The sequence below is a fragment of the Lepisma saccharinum genome, chromosome 13 (assembly GCF_977018435.1).
Source record: "Lepisma saccharinum chromosome 13, izLepSacc3.1, whole genome shotgun sequence".
In the NCBI taxonomy this organism is placed as follows: Eukaryota; Metazoa; Arthropoda; class Insecta; order Zygentoma; family Lepismatidae; genus Lepisma; species Lepisma saccharinum.
This window is the reverse complement of record NC_139241.1, coordinates 56,649,169-56,670,781: the sequence shown is the minus strand read 5'-3', so window position 1 is coordinate 56,670,781 and position 21,613 is coordinate 56,649,169. Positions and strand designations below refer to the sequence as shown.

At 39.0% G+C, this 21,613-nt stretch overlaps 1 protein-coding gene across 1 annotated transcript in view; it reads right to left on the bottom strand.

Annotated features, from left to right (window-relative positions):
* Window positions 1–425: 425 nt before the first annotated feature.
* LOC145996778 (uncharacterized) overlaps window positions 426–21,613 on the bottom strand; it is a 35,716-nt gene continuing 14,528 nt past the window's right edge. Inside the window, exon 2 of the mRNA XM_083133312.1 lies at window positions 426–736. Coding sequence (XP_082989438.1) covers window positions 426–736 — 311 coding nt within the window. The remainder of the gene's footprint in view (window positions 737–21,613) is intronic.

The window sequence follows — 21,613 nt, the reverse complement described above, 5'->3', positions numbered from 1 at the left end:
AATTAAAGGAAAATATTATTATTTTATTTTATATTGGGAAAATATAAAAATTCTAAATAGAGATGATCCACCCTCAACAGTATAATTTATATAATGTTTGCTATTAAAAAGAATAAACATAAAACATCGTCAGTTGTAAAATTGCATTTTTTGACTCACGTACTTTTCCCCGAACAGCCTAGAATTTCTCTGAACAACGTTATCCATAAAATATTCCAATAGCACTGAGTTTCAGATCGCCTATTGAATAAACATTGATTCTGCAAAGTGAAAGTTGCAACATGGCTGTCGAGTGTAGCGCTATAGCGAATTGAAGCGTACACTTGTCTACTACATCAGTCGCCTCCAACGCCAGCTTTGTCACGAATTCGGACTCAAGCGGTGCGGGGATTCGGACACCACCTTAAACAGACCTAAACTTACCTCTACCGTTTTTGTTTCTCCGCAGTAGCATTGTGTTGATAGGCCATCGAATGTGCGCCATCTTGATTCCACTTGTACAAGGCCCTCTTGTGGTGGCCGTAGGGCCCAAGGGCTCCGACGTGCCCAAAAGGGGCATGCTTGTGCCCAAGGACGTGCTTGAGGCTGTTGAAGGCTGCCAGGATAAGGGCTAATTTCCCCACCAAAAGGGCCTTGAAGGTCATCGCCTTCACCAGGAACAGGGCCACAGGGACGAAGGATCCTAGAACCAACAGGGGTGCCCATGTCATGTGGAAGTGGTCCTTTCGTCTTCGACCTGCGTAGAAGAAAGAGAAAGGCATCAAAATGTTTTCCGAATATCATGATCAGTTCCTAGCTTGTGACATGTGGCTGGCAGATACCAGTCGAATATTTGCTTTAAAAACATGCTTTATTTTTTAATCTATATTATAGCCTCACTCAGCCGTGTAGTCCCGTTTCGCCTAATTGCTTATAAGCACAAGGTAATGTGATTTATGGCCGCTATTTTAGGCGAAACGGTATATCTGCTTTCGTGAAATCCCATGTCACCTAAACTGCTTGAAAGGGAAATATTTCAAATGAGGGAATTTTAACAATCTCTCAACAGGGAGATACGTTCTCTGTTTAATGTTAATTCATTCTACAGGGTGGCTCAATAAGTCACTTTACTGTGGGTACGATTGGTCATCGCCATTTTCACGTTCCATGCCGCAGTGGCCTTGTACTGGGGGTGTTAAGTGACTTATTGAGCCACTCTGTAAATTAATTAACACTTAAGGATAGTTTATTGCATTATAAACGTAACCTAACCTAACCTTAAATAGCGCTTAGCATACGACTGTTACATTGCTGACTATTTGGCTCATGTACAGTCAACGGCAAAGATAATGGTATGCCAAATTGTCCACCACTATTTTCATTACTTTTTTATTCTACATCCTGTGTTGTTTTAAGGAATGAAACTATATTAGTTCGAAGCAGACATTATTCTCTGCTTATTGACATCATTATTTCAATTCAATATCATCACATTCTGTAATATAGACCGAATGAAAATGGTGATGGACAATTCGCTTACTGTTTCTTTCGCCGTTGGGTGTACTGACACACCTGACTATTTGGCTCATGTGACTGTTCGTAATTAGCATCGGCACGTGTTCCGAATTATTTTGTGGTGACGTTGATCACCTTGCGTTAGCTACATCAGAGACCATCAAAATTCCCTTCCAACAGGTTTAGGCGAAATGGGATTAGGCGAAACGGGATATTCCATTTCGCCTAAAAAAACGGAAATATGTCAGATCTAATTACTGATAATCCATTAGGTGAAATGGGATGCTATCCACTCAGCAACTTGGCATCTCGTAAAATTGATCTTATTTAAACTAAAATTTGTACAATTTTTAAAATCATTGGTCTTTAACACTAGCGTACATTTTTTTTCGGAGGGGGCTGGAGTTGTAAAATGAAATGAATGTAGAAGTAATTTGTAAACTTCCTGATACTAACCATCACCGTTTTCATTTCGAAAGAGTCCAATTTATTGGTATTCCCTTCTGCGATCAGTAGTAGGAAGCATTTAGTGATCTTATTTTAATGCTAAGCCAACTAAACCTGACCCGCCTAAACTAACTACGAAAGCATGTATTGTACAAAATCTTCGAACACTTTAATAGTTTGATTTGATTTGCTTTATTTTACTTCGCTTTTTGTGCCACTTTTGGCTATTTTCCGAAGATGGGGATGAGTGATGATATAATGAAATTGATGAATAGACACTCACAAACATCCATGCCCAGGACAGGATTCGAACCCGGGACCCCTGGCGTTTGTAGCGCGATGTGCTAACCACTCCACCACGGGGCCAGCCGAACATTGTCATAGTAGACGAATGGTTGTTGGCAAGTATAGAATGATATAGCAGTACAGTAAAACCTCGTTAATCCGAGTAGAATGACAGCACTTCGTTCCTACGCGTCAGCAAAAATTTGATGCGGCTGGTGTTATGTTACATCCGGTCGTAGCGGGCCACGAGCGGTTTTATTGTTGAGTCAGCAGAACGTGTCTGATCACGTTGAAGACATCGGAAGCGGTGGGGGGAGGGGGTCAATGGATTTGTCACGTTGTTTCTTGATGTATGCTAACCTAACACGTGCATATGTTTGTGTGTGTGGGGGGGGGGGGAATGCGCGCGCAACCATTGCGTATGATGGAAAGACATGAAGAAATGATTTAAAGATGGCGCCGAAGGTGCTGTACCCCCCGAAAGCTTAGCGGCTAAGGTTATTGCTCTGTAAAACAAGAGGCGTCGAGGGTTCGATTCCTGGAAGAGTCAATATTGATCAATTGATAGATTGAGTTCGTTTTTTTAAGTCCGTTTTATGCACGGTAAAACTAATCAGGATTGGACCTACAGTTGAAAAGTGGTGATTCGGACCACTATGTGCCTCCACCGAGTATCGAACCTGGGACCCTTTGATTACAAGGCGACGATGTCAATATTGAATGGTCTCGATTAGTCTGTGTGTAAATAAAGGCAACAAAATGGTTGAGTTCGAAAATCGAGTTGGGTTAGTGGTTAATGTTGTCACCTGGCAATGAAGAGGTCGCGGGTTCGATTCTCTAGGTAGTTAAATTAGGCAAATTGTTTAGTCCCGCCATTATAGGTCCCCGATTAGTCCATCTGTGCATAAATAGTGTTTGAATAAAATCAATATGGTGGCCTTGGGTTAGTGGTTATTGTTGTCGCCTGGTAATGAAGAGGTCGCGGGTTCGATTTTCTAGGTAGTTAAATGAGGCCAATTGTTTTGTCCCGCCATTATAGGTTCCCGATTAGTCCATCTGTGCATAAATAGTATTTCAATAAAATCAAAATGGCGGACGCGTTTTGTGTTTAGCGGCGCGGCGCGGCGCGGCGCGGGGCGGGGCGGGGCGGGGCGGGGGTGTTTTTTATTCCGCGAGATGTTTTAACCAAGTGGTTGAGGGTTCGATTACCAATGTTGGTGAAAATTGGATATTCAATTGTATTTGTTTAAAAGTTCCGATTAGCTTTTTGTGCACAAAGAGAAAATGAACTAATTGGAAATAGGATGTTTATGCTGTAATGAAAAGGTCCCCGGGTTCGATTCACAATGTCAAATTGGCTGATAATGATGTTGTTTTTAAAGTAAAAAAAAAGAAATGTGAATAAATTAGAATCTGTTGTTTTGCCGTGTGGGGCCCCAGTAACGATTATCTTAAATGCATAAAGAGTAGGTAAAATAAGCAAGATGGCCGTTACTATTGTTTTGTGATCAAAGAGGAGTCACAGGTTCGATTCAATCAAAGGAGGCAACATTCTATGTTTCAATTCCATGTAAAAGTCTAAAGTTATGTTTCGATTAACCTCAATGCATAAAGAGGAATTAAACAAAAACAAGCAAAATGGCGACAGATGTGATAAAAGAAAAATTGAATTAGTTTTTTTATAGTGACAAGAAAAAATAGCGAATCACTGTTAGAAATAGAATGAAAATAAAGATACTTGCCTTTGCGTGTCCAGCGCTGTGCAGAAAAGCTCTCATGCTTTATCTCCGACAAGTCCACAATACACAATTTTTTTATTGTATAGTTAATTATTAATGTTGTTATTAACACAGATTTTTACCAGTGTGAAGAAAAGCTCTCATGCTTTATCTTCGACAAGTCCACAATACACATTTTTTCATTATATAGTTAATTATTAATGTTGTTATTAACGATTGTTACCAGTAAAAATATAAACCATGAGGATTTTTAAAGGGGTGATAAATGAAAAAAAAGCCAAGACATATATTTTATCCCTGTTTATTACCAATATTTACAAAATTCAAAAGAGCCGCACACACACACACATACATATGTAAAATGTTTATATTGTGTCACCAGTTTATCAGCATGTTATTTAACAAGTTTTTATCCTTCAAGTTTGTTCACTCACCCACATAAGGAATTGTGTCACTATCATATCCATTTTCTGCTGCAACCACTGAATTAAAATGTTTCACTATTTTTTCCACAAGTATGTTCTCGCAAAAAAGAAACACTTCTTTGGAAAGTCTTTTTCCGTCGATGTTTTGTATAGACAAAGGCTCAGGTTTTGTACATCCATGTAGATGGGAAAGCACAAACTTCTCCTTATTACATGCATGGACAGGGGAAATATCTGTGCAACCGAAACATTGTTCGCGAAGGTCGAGAATGCAAGATTCCACACAGTTTCCAAAATATGATTTCAGATACGGCGACACTGTTTCACACATAACTTTCGCATGCTCGATGCACACAAATATCTTCATAAAGTTCCGCCACGAACTTTCTGCGATGAACACTATGCACATGTGGAGGTTTTCCGTAACTATCAAAAAATTCCCCCCGGGAGTTACTGTCTATATAAATTGCTACCCAGTGCTTCCCGGGGCTATCTTTGGGATCTGTATTTACAATCAACGCTGCTGGTAGTTCCACATGTACAGGTAATTCATTAGCTGCGAAAACCCCAACATGATGATTGTCAAAGGCTCTATTTGATGTTAACCCGTGAAGCAAATTTAAAGTCGACAGCATTGCTGGACACTAAATTGTAATATTGTGCAACTCACCTTGTTATACAATTAATCCAGATGAATATCTCTTTGATTATTAATTTCCATGAGAGCGTCAAATTCAGAGTAGATAACACAAGTCACAGTAGATTCCAAAGCCGATTTGAAGTGGACTTCCAAGCTAACAGCCCCTTGCCGTTGAAGACTGCAGTGGGATATGGCACTTGCAGCTGCGTCTGGTGTTATATCGAAAACAAGTAATGCGTATCCCTGGGGGTATTCCTCACGCGATATATTGTTTCCTTCATCCATATAGTGTATCCCTGTTCCAGAGAGTAATGTGTGATATGCTGTTATGTACTTGTTGTTTTCAAAGTCTGGTTGAAGTGGTTTGCCGGGAATTTGGACTCCATCAACATATAAAGTAAAGAAGTTGTAATTGAAATGTTGAAAATTGAATGGGTTTGTAGACAGAGTGCCGTTGAATGCATCGTTGGTAACAAACTCCACAACTAATCGTTTCGGAAGACGTCCAAGTATCACATTGTCAATTGTTTTTGAAACAATATCTTTTGGAATAGTTACAGCTTTAAGTTGTACTCTTGTTAGAGGGTATTTTGCTGTATGTTTTTGCAATATGCGATTGTGACTAAGTTTGATGGATGAACTGACCGATACTTTTCTCACATATAGTGTAGCATCCAGAATTTCCACTTTGCCTTCACTGTCATCTAATCCCATCAAGCAGAAAGTGTTTTTCGAAGGAATCAGTTTTATTCGCATTTCCACTCCATTGATCTCTTGATTGAAAATATCAGAATGCAAGTAACCAAACATATCAAATGTTTTACTCTGTTTTGTTAGTTGGTTACGTTTTGTAAAGCCTTTGTTGTCTTCCGAAACGTTATCAAAAGCGCCTGCTGTATCTTTGTACCACAATGCTCTTTGGAGATGAGATGATTTTGCAGATATGTCATAGTTCAGTGCTTTTTCAAAATAAGACCTGTATGGGTGCATGTGAGATGGAAACGAGATGAGTTTGTTATTTAAGTAGATTTGTACTTCGCTGAACATTGCATTGAGAAAATCACTGACAGGTCCAATTGTTTTATCTGTGGGTAGCAATAACTGACCATTCGCTTTTATAATTCTGGCATCTATATTCAACATTGTGTGTGCTAAATCCATATAATCATCACCATGTCCAGGTATTACAAACTCGGTGGGGGCATTATCTGCCAGACAACTAACAGGTTTGTATCCGATTGTGACAGTCAGATTTACCGTCATTATTATTATCATTATTATTCATGTATGTAGCGGTAAAAAGACGTGTTGATTCAAAGTGTTGAGTGTTTCAATTTGTAAGATTACATATTTGATTTTTTGCCAAGCCGACGGGAAGAACGAGAGGTTCGCGTGTGTTAAGGGCGAGCACCTGAAGGGTCACGCTATGCGTCTAATGCTTAGGAAATTCGACCGTAATGACAAACATTTAAATATCTCGGTTTCCAACGGTCAGATTCATGTGAAACTTATACCAGCGCAGCGGCATGTGTGCAAGGACGGATATGTGGAGTTTCGTCACGATCAAGCGACAATTACGGACGCCAGATCAAATCGGTTCTAATTGATCAGTTTGTGGACAGCGATTGCAATTGAGCTATGGGCGACAGCCAGGCGGAAGCTTAATCCGCACGAACTCAACTTCGAGCACGGCTCGTCCCACTTGGGAGACAATAGAGCAAAGTGGACTGACCCCTTCGGAAGCGTCACTCCAACGTGCGCATAGCGTCCTTTTTCAAAATCCAAATAAAACGAAGGACATGGTTTTTCGTTACACAGTCTTACCGCGATCCTTGTAGCGAGAGGAGCTCCGTGCTACCTCTCCATATACAGTTTTGCCGCGATTCTTGGAACGAGAGCACCTTTGTGCTACCTTTCGTGTACAGTGGACTTTGTTGTGTTGTGCGAACACCAGTGTGTGTGATAGGCAGTAAGTCTACACGAGTGCGCCTACCTCAACCGCAGGGGGAAGTTGAAGCGAAACCGTGTTTCCGTGATTACCTTACGCCATTTATAATTTTTGAGAAACAAGGAACACCGGAAACTATGGCGGGCTAGAGGAAGAAAGGAGATGAGGGCGTTACGTCGATTCGCCCGACGTCAGAAGAAACTACGCCGATGATGCCTATCCGCCGCCATGGAGAGAGAGAGAGAAAACGTCGAACGCCGCCCTATTGATACGCCGACGACGCCTACCATCCGCCACGTTGAAGCCCCTACGACGCCTACCAGCCGCGACAGAGAGACGTAGAGAGAGATGTTGACGCCCGACGACGCCTACCATCCGCCATGTTGACGCCCCTACGACGCTTACCAGCCGCGACAGAGAGACGTAGAGAGAGATGTTGACGCCCCGACGACGCCGACGACGCCTACCATCCGCCACGTTGAAGCCCCTACGACGCTTACCAGCCGCGACAGAGAGACGTGGAGAGAGATGTTGACGCCCCGACGACGCCGACGACGCCTACAACGACCGCTCAGATGCGACGTCCGAACCGCGCCATACCACGGAGATCCACCGATCCCGAGAGGAAGAGGAGCCGGGGAACTAGGTGCTTGAACCCTTTTTGCATCTTCATCGTCACGACCAAGGAAACCTTTCGCGTGGATACTATGTGTTTTTCAATCGCCCATAACGACGCCAGGATGCACCCCGGGAGCTGAGAGATGGTAAAGTATTCATCTGTGTGAATCTTAACACGTGACGGCCCGATTGATTTAGAGAACGCCCTTGAAATTCGTCGACATTTTGAAAACGCCCACTCAACTCGAACTTCATACCAAACTCCCGTCGCGCTTGTCATTTGTAATCTATTCGTCTCAGGTCAATTTTTCTTATTCCTTGTGATATTTTTTTTATGATCTTAAATTCATTGTTGTTTGTGCTCCTTTGTATTTGTTTAAAGTGCGTACTATTAGAGTAAAGCGCCGCCCGCTTAATTGCATATTCTACTTGAGGTTTGTTCATTTTTATGTGTCAGCGCTGTGTCGCTGCTAGCTATGTCCGGTCGCATATGTGATTATTTGTTAAAGTATTTGCCTGGTAATGTGAATTGCTCGTCGCGGCGAAGTGTTTAAGTCCCGCCTGCTAGAGAGTACATGTTTGCGTCACTCAACGGAGGTTATTTGTTATGTTTGAACCACGTGAGGTCTTGTAAAAGGAAAACGTCCGCCCACGTGAATGTAATTGCCGTTGAGACGCCTTTGTTTATACTGGTCAAGTAATGTATTGTCACCGCGCCGACTAGTTTCTTTTTTAAAAACAAAAGGTGAACTTAAGTAAGGGCTGGCTAGGATCTAAGTAGCACTGAAGCAAAATCACAAATGACCTGATTAGACAAAAAGTAAGGTAAAATTAATTGAGAATGCAATAATTAGGGCTTGTCGTCATAAAACCTGTACATGTCATGTATAATTTCTTGTGTCGATGACCCCATGAGGACTGAATCTGAGAGAGAATGTGAGAGTGCAAGTGTGGGGACCTGTAATGATTCCATTTTTGTTGGTTATGAATAGAATATACTTTTTATTTTCATGTTAATTTTGGGCTATATCATTTTCGTATGCATGTCGCTACCCGTGATTTTCAGGTATGCAGCTAGCCGCTTCCCGGCTACAGGTAAAGAGGTGGAAATTTGGAAGTACATATGTCGTTGTTTTTATTCGATATGGCTTATTACTATGCACTGTTGGTCACCGGTTCCTACACAGGAACTTAACCTGGACCGTAACGCTATTTCGCTTGTCCGAGGGAGATTTTGCCGCCTCTATCTAGGTAGTGGTAGCATTTGTCTTCCCGGGCAAGGGAGGGCGTATCATACACGATGGTGTGGTGTTCTAAGATGCTTGTCTGAGTAGGTTTTACCGAGAAAATATCCAATTCACTTTTAAAACACTCACGTGATTTCTCCCTAATTAGCGCCATATCTAATCAAAAATATCTGATGTTATTTGAATTTTCTTACGGTTGGTTTGGTTGTTTTCTTGGTGTTTGTATTGGCACTGGATCTCTTCTTTCTCTGAGCGATCCTTCCAGTTCCCTGTCCCGAAGCAGAGTGATTCCTTTTGAAATGTTTATGCCCGTGATAACCTGAACCAATCATTTCCTTTAGCTTTGTTTCAGCTTTTCTTTTAAGATTTGATCTGGCATCCGAAATTCTGGATTGTAGTGACTGTTTTAGGGGTGTTTTGTCTACAACATCACCTAACACATTTACCCCTGTTTTTAACATTTCTTTCCCTACAGCTTTCGCTCCTTTTTTGATAAGAGACAAAGCTGACCGAAAAAGTCCTCCAAGAAAACTTCCAATGCCATGTCCTTTTTGATAGGCAGCACCGTAATATATGTTACCCACACCAGATCCAGCTTGTTGATGGTAGTATTGAAAATATTGGTCATTCATAATCAGAGCTTTTCACCACAACGTCTAAAATGAAGTTTCAAACACACTAGTCCGGACGAGAATGGGATGTGTGCACCAGTGCTATCCCTTAAGTCAATTTCTATTTGTTCGAAATTATGTTTCTGCACTGGGATGTAATGTAGTGAATCGAAAATTTGCACACCATCACTTCCAAAAGTATGTTCCATAGGATTAATGTTTATAATACGTAATAGAGGGGCGACAGCATCTCCCACCATATGTGATTCCGCAATATCTGTGTAAATATACATCTGGGAAGGAATTTCTCTCACAACATTTGGAGGCGAGCGTCCAATTTTTACTTCTGATAGATCATCGGTCGGTTTAAAACCTAATATCCGTGCCAGTTGAGGTGACAATCGTACATTTATGTTTCTCTGCTTGGTAGATATATCATCAGTCACATGTTTGTACGCAGGATGATTTCGGAGACTAAAATTTAATGTTTCAGAATATTTATTGATTTCTGCAACAATGCTGTTTATAGATGCGTAATAGCCTTCGGATATTCGAAGTTCGTTCCATTTGACATCATCCATAGATTTATATTGAATATAGTTGTTAAATCTTGTAATGTTTAGTATTGAATAAGGATAATGCACTTCTACCAATGCCATCTCCCATTTGTTGGTGTCCAACTCCACACGGTTCTGAAGCTTTGTGGTGTAATTAGTTAAAGTATTACTTGGGAAACATTTCATGGAACTGTTACTAGGCAAAGTAAGGTAGAAAGCGTTTGCTTTTCTCATGATGTGTTATGAAGGTTATTTGTACCACTGATGAGAATACCTACAAAAATTTATGCCTCTCTCTCTCTTTTTTTTGACTCCAAAAACGATGCGCTAATCCAACTGTCAAATAATCTGGAGTAACCTTTCCAATGAACTAACACCTTTTTACTGGCTCCTTTACCTTTGGTCGCAAGGATTTTATCAATTTCATGCATATCCGGTAAGCGGACCAATTGCAACTCTTCCGTATAAAATGTTCCATCGATTTTATGTCCTTGTAGATCTTTTAATTCATACACTTGAGGATTTCTTTTCAAAATACGTTCCACCACAAATATTTCACTTGTCCAATTTTCCATGTAACCTTTGTCAAAGCGTTTTTTGGTTTTTGTTATTCTCACTGTATCTCCTATTTTGAATGGCATCTTCAATGACAATAGTGGAGATGAATCAGATTTGAGTTTTTTGTCATACATATTGTGCCATACTTTCAAAACCTACTCAGGAGTAACATCTGATGGTGCCATTTTAAAACTCGATTGAATTTTATGATTATAAGCTTTCAAAAGCTTTGGGAGTACATTAACATAACAGCTGGTTCTTTTCTTAGTAAAATACTTCCACATGCGTTCCTTTAAAGTTCTGTTGAATCTTTCAACAATACTAGCTTTAATATCAGGAATCTTTGTTGTAAAATAAATTACATTTTGTTTTTTGAGATATTCCTGCACAATACTGTTGGTAAACTCACGGCCTTTGTCAGTTTGTAATTTCAAAGGTTTTCTTTTGCTTTGTTTGAAAATTTGCTGGAAAGCCTTTTTTATACATACACCAGTTTTATTTTTTACAGGGACAGCCCAAGCATGCCTGCTAAAAATATCGATAACTGTGAGTATATATCTGTACCCTTTGTTGTGATTCCGCAAACTCTGCATGTCATTCAAGTCAGCCTGCCATTGGTCATCGATATTATGCACAAAATAAAAGTTTCTCGGAAATCGACGCTTTACAGGTCTATGCAAAGTGTATGCAGTTTGCTTTGTCAACCAATGTTTGATTGTTGACAATGGTATGGATTTTTTTACAGCTTTCCATAGTGTTGAAGCTGTAGAATAGGATGCTGGATGAGATGGATTGTACCAGATATTCTCTAATATTTTTTCGCTCATGGTTTGTATCTTGACCAAACTGGAACAGTACGTTTACGTTTGTGCCCTGGAAATGATGATACAAAAGAAATTGGTTCCTTTTCTTCTTCTTCTTCTTCTTCTGTTAATTCTTGTGCCTCTTCTTGGTTAGCTCCGGACAGCGGAACATGGCGTCCGGGGTTGCCAAAAACAATCTGTTGAATAAACTCCTGTCTCCGGGGGTTTCCAATATATTCTTGAGGAATATTAGATAACGCCAGACCTCTATTGAATAGTTGCCACCCAGGATTGCTTGTTTTTCGTGGTCGAATTATATCCGATACTAGATCGACAATATTTGAGCCTTCAATTTTATTATTGTTAATAAAAACTGCCCCATATTTATCCCAATCAATATTACTATTATGTAAAAGACGTTCATACAATAGTTCGGCTTTTCTACGATTCATGCTGGGTGTAGCAGCTAGAATTTCTTCTTTCATATCAGTCAACTTCTCAGTAGATTCTGTAATCGGTAGCGACACAGGTTCTCTTTGTTTTCGAGTAATAGACAGAAATTTTTGGAGCACAATACTGTAACGATTCCATTTTTCATCATCCGAAAGACCTTTGAGATTCAAAATTACTTGCATATCCTGATCCAATTGCGATAAGGATGTAGACGGTGCAGACATGACAGGATGTCTCATGTTATCCATAAATGCTTGAGGTATTATAACCATTTTTTTGGCATGCTCCATGTTCAGATTTTTTTCACTTAAATAAACTTGATAACACACCTCCTATTAAAGGGGCTAATAACGCAGGTAGAAATCCTCCGTGTTGCACTAGTATCTGTTTCTTCTGCTTTGTAGAGTGTCCTTTGGCAGAGAGATTACGTATCACCTTCTTGTACCGGCTCAATCTTGTTTTCTGAGGTGTTGAAAGAGGAACATTCCCTTTTAGAACATTGTAACAACACTCACAGATTGAATTAACTAAGGAAGAATCAGCAGCTTGTAATATCGCTGTGCGAAGAGCTGGTTTAGCATCCGACAAAACTTGGAGCACTTTAGCGTGTTTCACTCTTGGAGCCAAGATGACAGAATAAACGACTAGTGATTATGCTTGCTTTTTTTGTAGGAATATATACATAATTGATATCATCGTCGGGAAATATCCGCGACCGAAAACGTACTTCTTCCGGAGTGTTCTGCTTCAGATCAAACAGCAAATATCCATGGGGTTCAGCGGTGGCATTGTAATATGCATCTTTTATAAAATTTGGATTCTCCGGGTATACTTGTCTAGATAAATAATTAATTTGGGCTCTGTCTCTTGGATTTTTGAAGCATACAATATAATAACTATTTAAAGATATATCCCTATTCCCTTTTCCCTGATGGAATAGATTTTGAGTGATAAAGAAAAGACTAATATCACGATGATGACACCCTTTTGTAAATAAATCTGTGACTCTTTGATCGCATTCCCTCATCTGATCATCGATAATAATAAGATGAGGTCCAGAATTTGGCACAAATTGGTCAATATTAGGCATTCCTTCCCGAAATTGTACAAAACCAGGGAAATCATTGTATGCAGATTGCCATTCCCCGTATCACACCAAAATATTGTTGAATTTTACATTTACCATTTGGGGTAAACACTGGAGAAAATGCTTCACAAAATATGTCTTTCCACATCCTGATGGACCAGCCAATATTGCAGAGAACGGGTGTTTCCACAAGCACTCCATTTCTCAAACTGTGAAGAATGTTTTAAATTACATATAATATAAAAGTCGAATGTTATGAATATTTTTCTAGTTGTTAGATTTCCCTGATATGTTGTATCTTCAAATTACATATATATATATTATATTGTATTGTATTATATATATATATATATACACTTCATCAATAAATAAATATGCGTGTGTGTCTGTATATATATATATATATATATATATATATATACACACACACACACACACAGATACAGACAATTTTCTTATAGTACAAAATTCATTTTACAACAGCACAACAAATGCCAGATAGCATTGTACGCATGCGCGTTTGTAAACCCCGCCTACATATTCCGAGCATCAGCGTTGTGTTAGATAGCTCTCCATTGTTTCAACAACGATAAACAGCTTGGTGGCCCAGATCAAATTGGTTCTGGAATCTACTGTGACGTGTACCGTCTACTTTGAAGTATAAAAAGGTGAGTTGCACAATATTACTATTTAGTGTCCAGCAATGCTGTCGACTTTAAATTTGCTTCACGGGTTAATATCAAATAGAGCCTTTGACAATCATCATGTTGGGGTTTTCGCAGCTAATGAATTACCTGTACATGTGGAACAACCAGCAGCGTTGATTGTAAATACAGACCCCAAAGATAGCCCCGGGAAGCACTGGGTAGCAATTTACATAGACAGTAACTCCCGGGAGGAATTTTTTGATAGTTACGGAAAACCTCCACATGTGCATAACCATTTGCGATTTTTGGAAAGTAACTCTAAATTCTATACGTACAACACTCATCAGATACAAAGTTACGTGTCTGTGTACTGTGGGCATTACTGTTTTCTGTATTTATTCCATAGAGCCTCTGGTAAACCCATGCATAAATTTCAAATTTTATTCCCAGTACCGATAAAAAACGACAATATTATAACAACTTATTTGCTGACTCGTAAATTAAATTTATAATACTCGGTAAGTATACTAGAAAATATTGACAGTAAATACTGTTTGAAATTTTATACAAGTTACATATAGTCCTAATAGTATATTAATAATTTTGTAGCGTTACAGTTTACAACAGCTTACTTATAATATTTATCTTGTTTTGTGTCTTTACAGAACAATGACGCAATATCCAGAGATGGGATCGTTCAATGCTAGATTGTCCTCTTTCAGAAACTGGCAAATCAAAAGAATTCCCGTTTGTAGAAGCTCTGTCCGAAGCAGGATTATTTTACATTCAAAAAGAGGATAAAACAGTATGCTTCAAATGTGATGGAGGATTATACCGATGGAAATACAGAAACAATCCAATACTAGAACATCGTCGATATTTTCCATTTTGCCCCCTGTCTATAAACCTAATTTCAGATCGACAATGCGGTTGATGCTTTAATTAAATTAATTAATATTTGTTATCCAATATTTCCTCAATATGACGTTTATGATATTCTGCTGATTTTTCTCGCACCATTGATCTTTGTAACGCCCCGCCCCCTCCACCTTTTTTGTCCAGCACATGCTTGGTTTGCTACGCGCGCATGCGTCTCAAAAACACACCCACGCATTTCTTCAAATGTATATCTGCACGCTGCGACATGCAGTATCTCGCAGTTCTTAGTCATGGAATCCTCTATTTCGATGCCGCTGAAAAAAAGATTTCAACCGTACACTAATTTCAAGGGGGTTCTTCAGAAAGAGAGCGATCAGCATTTACCTGAAGAACAAAAACAAGTAACTAGTCTTATACGCCAGTCGATATTATTTGATCACGTCTACTATTTGAATGCTTCGAAAACAAAGGTTATCTCAATCGGACTTTCCTCTCATCTGGATTTCCAACCTGTGGTCAGGCTACACAGAAGCGGGGCGGCCGGAGTTGAACTACAGTTGCAGGAGTGGCACGCTCTTCAGGAATTGTTTCCAGTAATCGACAATTACATCGCTATTCCAGGTGAGCAGCCTCGTGTTTCCTACCCACTAAGTGAGCAACATGAATTGCTGATAACCACACTGTACAATCGTCGTCAGATCATTATAAGGAAAAAACCAGCTTACGGTTCCCTGGAGATAGTGTTCATCGCAGAAAGTTCGTGGCGGAACTTTATGAAGATATTTGTGTGCATCGAGCATGCGAAAGTTATGTGTGAAACAGTGTCGCCGTATCTGAAATCATATTTTGGAAACTGTGTGGAATCTTGCATTCTCGACCTTCGCGAACAATGTTTCGGTTGCACAGATATTTCCCCTGTCCATGCATGTAATAAGGAGAAGTTTGTGCTTTCCCATCTACATGGATGTACAAAACCTGAGCCTTTGTCTATACAAAACATCGACGGAAAAAGACTTTCCAAAGAAGTGTTTCTTTTTTGCGAGAACATACTTGTGGAAAAAATAGTGAAACATTTTAATTCAGTGGTTGCAGCAGAAAATGGATATGATAGTGACACAATTCCTTATGTGGGTGAGTGAACAAACTTGAAGGATAAAAACTTGTTAAATAACATGCTGATAAACTGGTGACACAATATAAACATTTTACATATGTATGTGTGTGTGTGTGTGCGGCTCTTTTGAATTTTGTAAATATTGGTAATAAACAGGGATAAAATATATGTCTTGGCTTTTTTTCCATTTATCACCCCTTTAAAAATCCTCATGGTTTATACTTTTACTGGTAACAATCGTTAATAACAACATTAAAAATTAACTATATAATGAAAAAATGTGTATTGTGGACTTGTCGAAGATAAAGCATGAGAGCTTTTCTTCACACTGGTAAAAATCGGTGTTAATAACAACATTAATAATTAACTATATAATGACAAAGTGTGTATTGTGGACTTGTCGGAGATAAAGCATGATAGCTTTTCTTCACACTGGTAAGAATCTGTGTTAATAACAACATTAATAATTAACTATACAATAAAAAAATTGTGTATTGTGGACTTGTCGGAGATAAAGCATGAGAGCTTTTCTGCACAGCGCTGGACACGCAAAGGCAAGTATCTTTATTTTCATTCTATTTCTAACAGTGATTCGCTATTTTTTCTTGTCACTATAAAAAAACTAATTCAATTTTTCTTTTATCACATCTGTCGCCATTTTGCTTGTTTTTGTTTAATTCCTCTTTATGCATTGAGGTTAATCGAAACATAACTTTAGACTTTTACATGGAATTGAAACATAGAATGTTGCCTCCTTTGATTGAATCGAACCTGTGACTCCTCTTTGATCACAAAACAATAGTAACGGCCATCTTGCTTATTTTACCTACTCTTTATGCATTTAAGATAATCGTTACTGGGGCCCCACACGGCAAAACAACAGATTCTAATTTATTCACATTTCTTTTTTTTTACTTTAAAAACAACATCATTATCAGCCAATTTGACATTGTGAATCGAACCCGGGGACCTTTTCATTACAGCATAAACATCCTATTTCCAATTAGTTCATTTTCTCTTTGTGCACAAAAAGCTAATCGGAACTTTTAAACAAATACAATTGAATATCCAATTTTCACCAACATTGGTAATCGAACCCTCAACCACTTGGTTAAAACATCTCGCGGAATAAAAAACACCCCCGCCCCGCCCCGCCCCGCCCCGCGCCGCGCCGCGCCGCGCCGCTAAACACAAAACGCGTCCGCCATTTTGATTTTATTGAAATACTATTTATGCACAGATGGACTAATCGGGAACCTATAATGGCGGGACAAAACAATTGGCCTCATTTAACTACCTAGAAAATCGAACCCGCGACCTCTTCATTACCAGGCGACAACAATAACCACTAACCCAAGGCCACCATATTGATTTTATTCAAACACTATTTATGCACAGATGGACTAATCGGGGACCTATAATGGCGGGACTAAACAATTTGCCTAATTTAACTACCTAGAGAATCGAACCCGCGACCTCTTCATTGCCAGGTGACAACATTAACCACTAACCCAACTCGATTTTCGAACTCAACCATTTTGTTGCCTTTATTTACACACAGACTAATCGAGACCATTCAATATTGACATCGTCGCCTTGTAATCAAAGGGTCCCAGGTTCGATACTCGGTGGAGGCACATAGTGGTCCGAATCACCACTTTTCAACTGTAGGTCCAATCCTGATTAGTTTTACCGTGCATAAAACGGACTTAAAAAAACGAACTCAATCTATCAATCGATCAATATTGACTCTACCAGGAATCGAACCCTCGACGCCTCTTGTTTTACAGAGCAATAACCTTAGCCGCTAAGCTTTCGGGGGGTACAGCACCTTCGGCGCCATCTTTAAATCATTTCTTCATGTCTTTCCATCATACGCAATGGTTGCGCGCGCATTCCCCCCCCCCCACACACACACAAACATATGCACGTGTTAGGTTAGCATACATCAAGAAACAACGTGACAAATCCATTGACCCCCTCCCCCCACCGCTTCCGATGTCTTCAACGTGATCAGACACGTTCTGCTGACTCAACAATAAAACCGCTCGTGGCCCGCTACGACCGGATGTAACATAACACCAGCCGCATCAAATTTTTGCTGACGCGTAGGAACGAAGTGCTGTCATTCTACTATCCGGACTAATTGGGGGATAAGCTGACCGGTTTAACGAAAGTTCGGATTAACTGAAACAACCTAAAAGAACAGTAGAAAGTGCATTAACACTCCTTTTGTAGCAACAAAACACGTTTATTATGGTGCATTTAAAGGGCTTAGGCCTAAATACACTACACATAGACTGGGACTATTTTCGAAAATTCTGACTGTAGGAAGCATTTTTGAGGAAAAGCCGGCAAACAACATTTTCTGAATGTATTTGATATGCTGATTACGAATATTTTGTTTGCCACTCTCGATTTTGGTGCTATATGCTTCAAATCGCTAAAAAACAAAATGGCGGCAATACGAAATGAGCTCCAAATAACTTTTGAAGGAACAGAAACAAAATAGTAATCTTGGTGTCAAACATTATGTTTTTGAGTATGCTGAATCCAAATATTATGTTTTCTAATCTGAAATTTTAAGCTATGTGATCCAAATCGTTAAAAAACAAAATGGCGGCAATACGAAATGAGCTCCAAATAACTTTTGAAGGAACAGAAACAAAATAGTAATCTTGGTGTCAAACATTATGTTTTTGGGTATGCTGAATCCAAATATTATGTTTTCTAATCTGAAATTTTAAGCTGTTTGTTCCAAATCGCTAAAAAACAAAATGGCGGATACGTGCATCCATGCAATGTTTCGTATCCATACTTTTGAACTAGGAATAAAACAGTGTAACAGTAGGTTTTTAATACAGAAAAAGTATAGAACATTTCTGAAGTAAAGATGCAAAATTATAATATTATTCAAAGCATAAGACTATATTGAAATATTAACAATACCAGTGTATGATAAATCCGCACGTTATCCTTATTCAACCTTATTTTGTCTACAAAAATAGTATAACATTTTTCTAGTCACGGATATTCATGCACTCCTTAGTGCCAGTATCTGCGCATTTGCAATCTGCAGTACATACAAGCTGGCCTTTCCTGCAGGAACATGTAGCGGATATACAACCACCCAAACATCCACAGGTGACAATGTCGTAGCAGGATTGTGGAATTGGTGGCAGCGATTGAAGTTTTGGAACGAGCTGTCCGTCAACCATTTTACATCCCAAGATAGTAGGTGGTGGTAAGACAGGTTTTGGTATGACCGACTACCTCCACACCATGGCTAGATAGTGGACCAGTTGTACAGTGTCTCTCAAAAGTTTTAGGACAACGACATTTTAAACTAGGCAACCCAATTTACACAAGCCGTTGGTGGGTTGCGTGCAGAGTTAGGCTCAATTTCAGGGTTGCCACATGCACAATAGATATTTATAAAACACGCGAAAGAAATATAAACAAGTATTATTGTATAAAATTATTAAAAATATCACTATTATATCGCAAATGACAAAATTCTTTCTGAAAGAGAAAAATAGGTTTTCTAGTATTTCATCGCTGATGAGTCTACAGTAAGGAAAAGAGGTGAGAGGAAACGAAAGGTCACAAAGGAGAGGAGAAAGAGAAAGCGAAAGGAGAAGAGGAAAAGTAGAGGAGAGAAGAAAGAGAGGATAGACGAGGAGAGGAGATGTAGTGAGGAGAATGGAAAAAGATTCGAGGAGAGATGAGGAAAAAAGAACAAAGAAGAGAAAAGAGGAGGAAAACGAGAGGAGAGGAGAGGAGGAGACGAGAAGAGGGAAGTGGAGAGTAGAGTAAAGGAGAGAAAAAGAGAAGAACGAAAAAGAGAGAATAGTGCAGTGGAGTCGAAAATCTAAGACAGGAAAGGAGATAAGACGAGTGGAGAAGAGTGGGATGGAGATAAGATGCGAGAAAAGTAGGGAAGGCGATATGAGATAAAAGCAGAACGGAAAGAGGGGAGAGAAGAAGGAGAAGGAACTGGAGAGAAGAGGTAGTTGCAAAAAAAACAAAAAAAAAACGTCTGAGCGTCAAGAATGGATGCATTGGTCAAATTATCGACATGAAACATTCAATGACATTTTGAAATGTATTGGAGAATATATTAGATCGGTGCGAAATGCCTTTTGGCTGAGTTCAGAGCAAATTAAAATCATCCATGTAAGATCTTTGATTTTATCTGCGATTACACCACTAAAAAAATGAACGTAATTTTTAATATTTATAAGAATTATTCAATTTTTCTCCACTTCTCGGTTCGTTGAAATGGAGATTTTGTAATTCAATATTTCCCCTCCCCCCATCGTTAATTCCAAACTGAATCATTCCATTTCACACGGCGCGGACAATGAACACAATGGGATATGTCTAAAACTTACGAAAATTTTCTGCCAGCGGAAGGGTTTGAACCTACGACCTTCAAATTGACAATCCTGAACGGTAACCACTACCCTACAACCTTTAGCTCCTTAAACCAGGTAGAAGAACCACTACACTACGCATTTACCTTCGAATGAAACAACAACTTTTTTTAAGTATTCTGTCCCTCCAATATTGTAAATGTCGTTTGGTATACGTGTAGTTGAACTTTTACTTTAATTTTGATTTGCTTTCTTGTAGTATAACCGATATCTTCGAGAAATAATTTTCGAAGTAATTAAAAAATGAGAATATTGGTAGTTGTGAAAATGCGAGTTATTTCTTCTAACTTATTATTGTGATTAGGCATTACTAATGGAAAATATCTAGAGGCTTGAATATTACAGGACGATGTTCTTTTCCTGTGATACTCTAACAGACAAAATGCTTGTTTACTGATGCATGTCTTGTGTCCAGAACAGTCTTATGAAATGTATTTGCTGTTGAGTAAGATAACACGAAATAATTACACCGTTTGCGAACTACCAAATCTGTGCAACGTTATACGTAAACAGGCGGAAAATTTTATTCATAAAATCACTTCACATTTGACAGTGTTAGTCAAGAGAGACTCGTGGGACACTGTGTTAAGGTGCTGGACTAAATCCTTCTAATTTTTCTTCCTCGAAGAGCAACAATTTCTATGGAAGAGCAACAGTGATGATCTTTCTTATTTCTTTTAAATGCTTACACTTTCCTTTAATTGGGTTAAAAATAAATAAGAATATTGCTTGCATTTCTGTCATTGACGTAGACCAGAGAGAGAGACAGACAGACAGACAGATATTACAAAATAGTTCAAATAGTGCGAACGCCATTAAAAAGTCATGATAATTCTATGTTGCGTACTTAGAATTATTCATACAATAAAGAACATGTCTAATTGTGAGTTAACAAAAAAAAAAAACAATAATAAAGAGACATTTTTGCATCACGAATGCAGTTCGAAAAAGTCTGGACAGGGATTGAAAGTAACGCACTATCCTGACTAAACCGGTGACATCGGTGACGTCTGGTAGCCTTGCATCAATGATTATAAAACTAAAACCACCCAATATTGCAGCTTGAAGACTTATGCGCAAGAAACAGATTCATTTATACAAGAGCAAAATTGAAATTTTTACACATTTCAAAAATCGACGATGTTATTTTCGTATTTATTTATTTATAGGTTCACAGTTAAATATTTTAGGGTTCGAGGGGGAAGCATGGCCCACATGGCCCCTCCCCTGGGTACTGACCTTACGTAGACAGTGGAAGAGAAATTTTGGAGAACCTTTCTATTAAATTTAGTATTTACATTCACCTTATTCTCAGATAGGTTAAACCGTTTATTGACAATCGTGAACTTTTCGTTTAATAGATAATATTTGGTTTTAAACGACGGGAGAACATTGGTCGAATTTCCTTTCTTGCTCTTTTGAGAGAATATATACTTCTACAATAGCAATCGCGTTCGGAAACCATGAAAAAAAAAATGACTTGGTTTTCAAAGGCACACAAGCTTGGTAGTCTAGCTTGCTCGCGATCAAAGTGACTCACTCACGCTATTCAAGGCCGCTTCTTATCGCACCCAGCACGTTACAAGTGACCAGAGTCTAATTTTAAAGAGAATCTGAAGAATGGT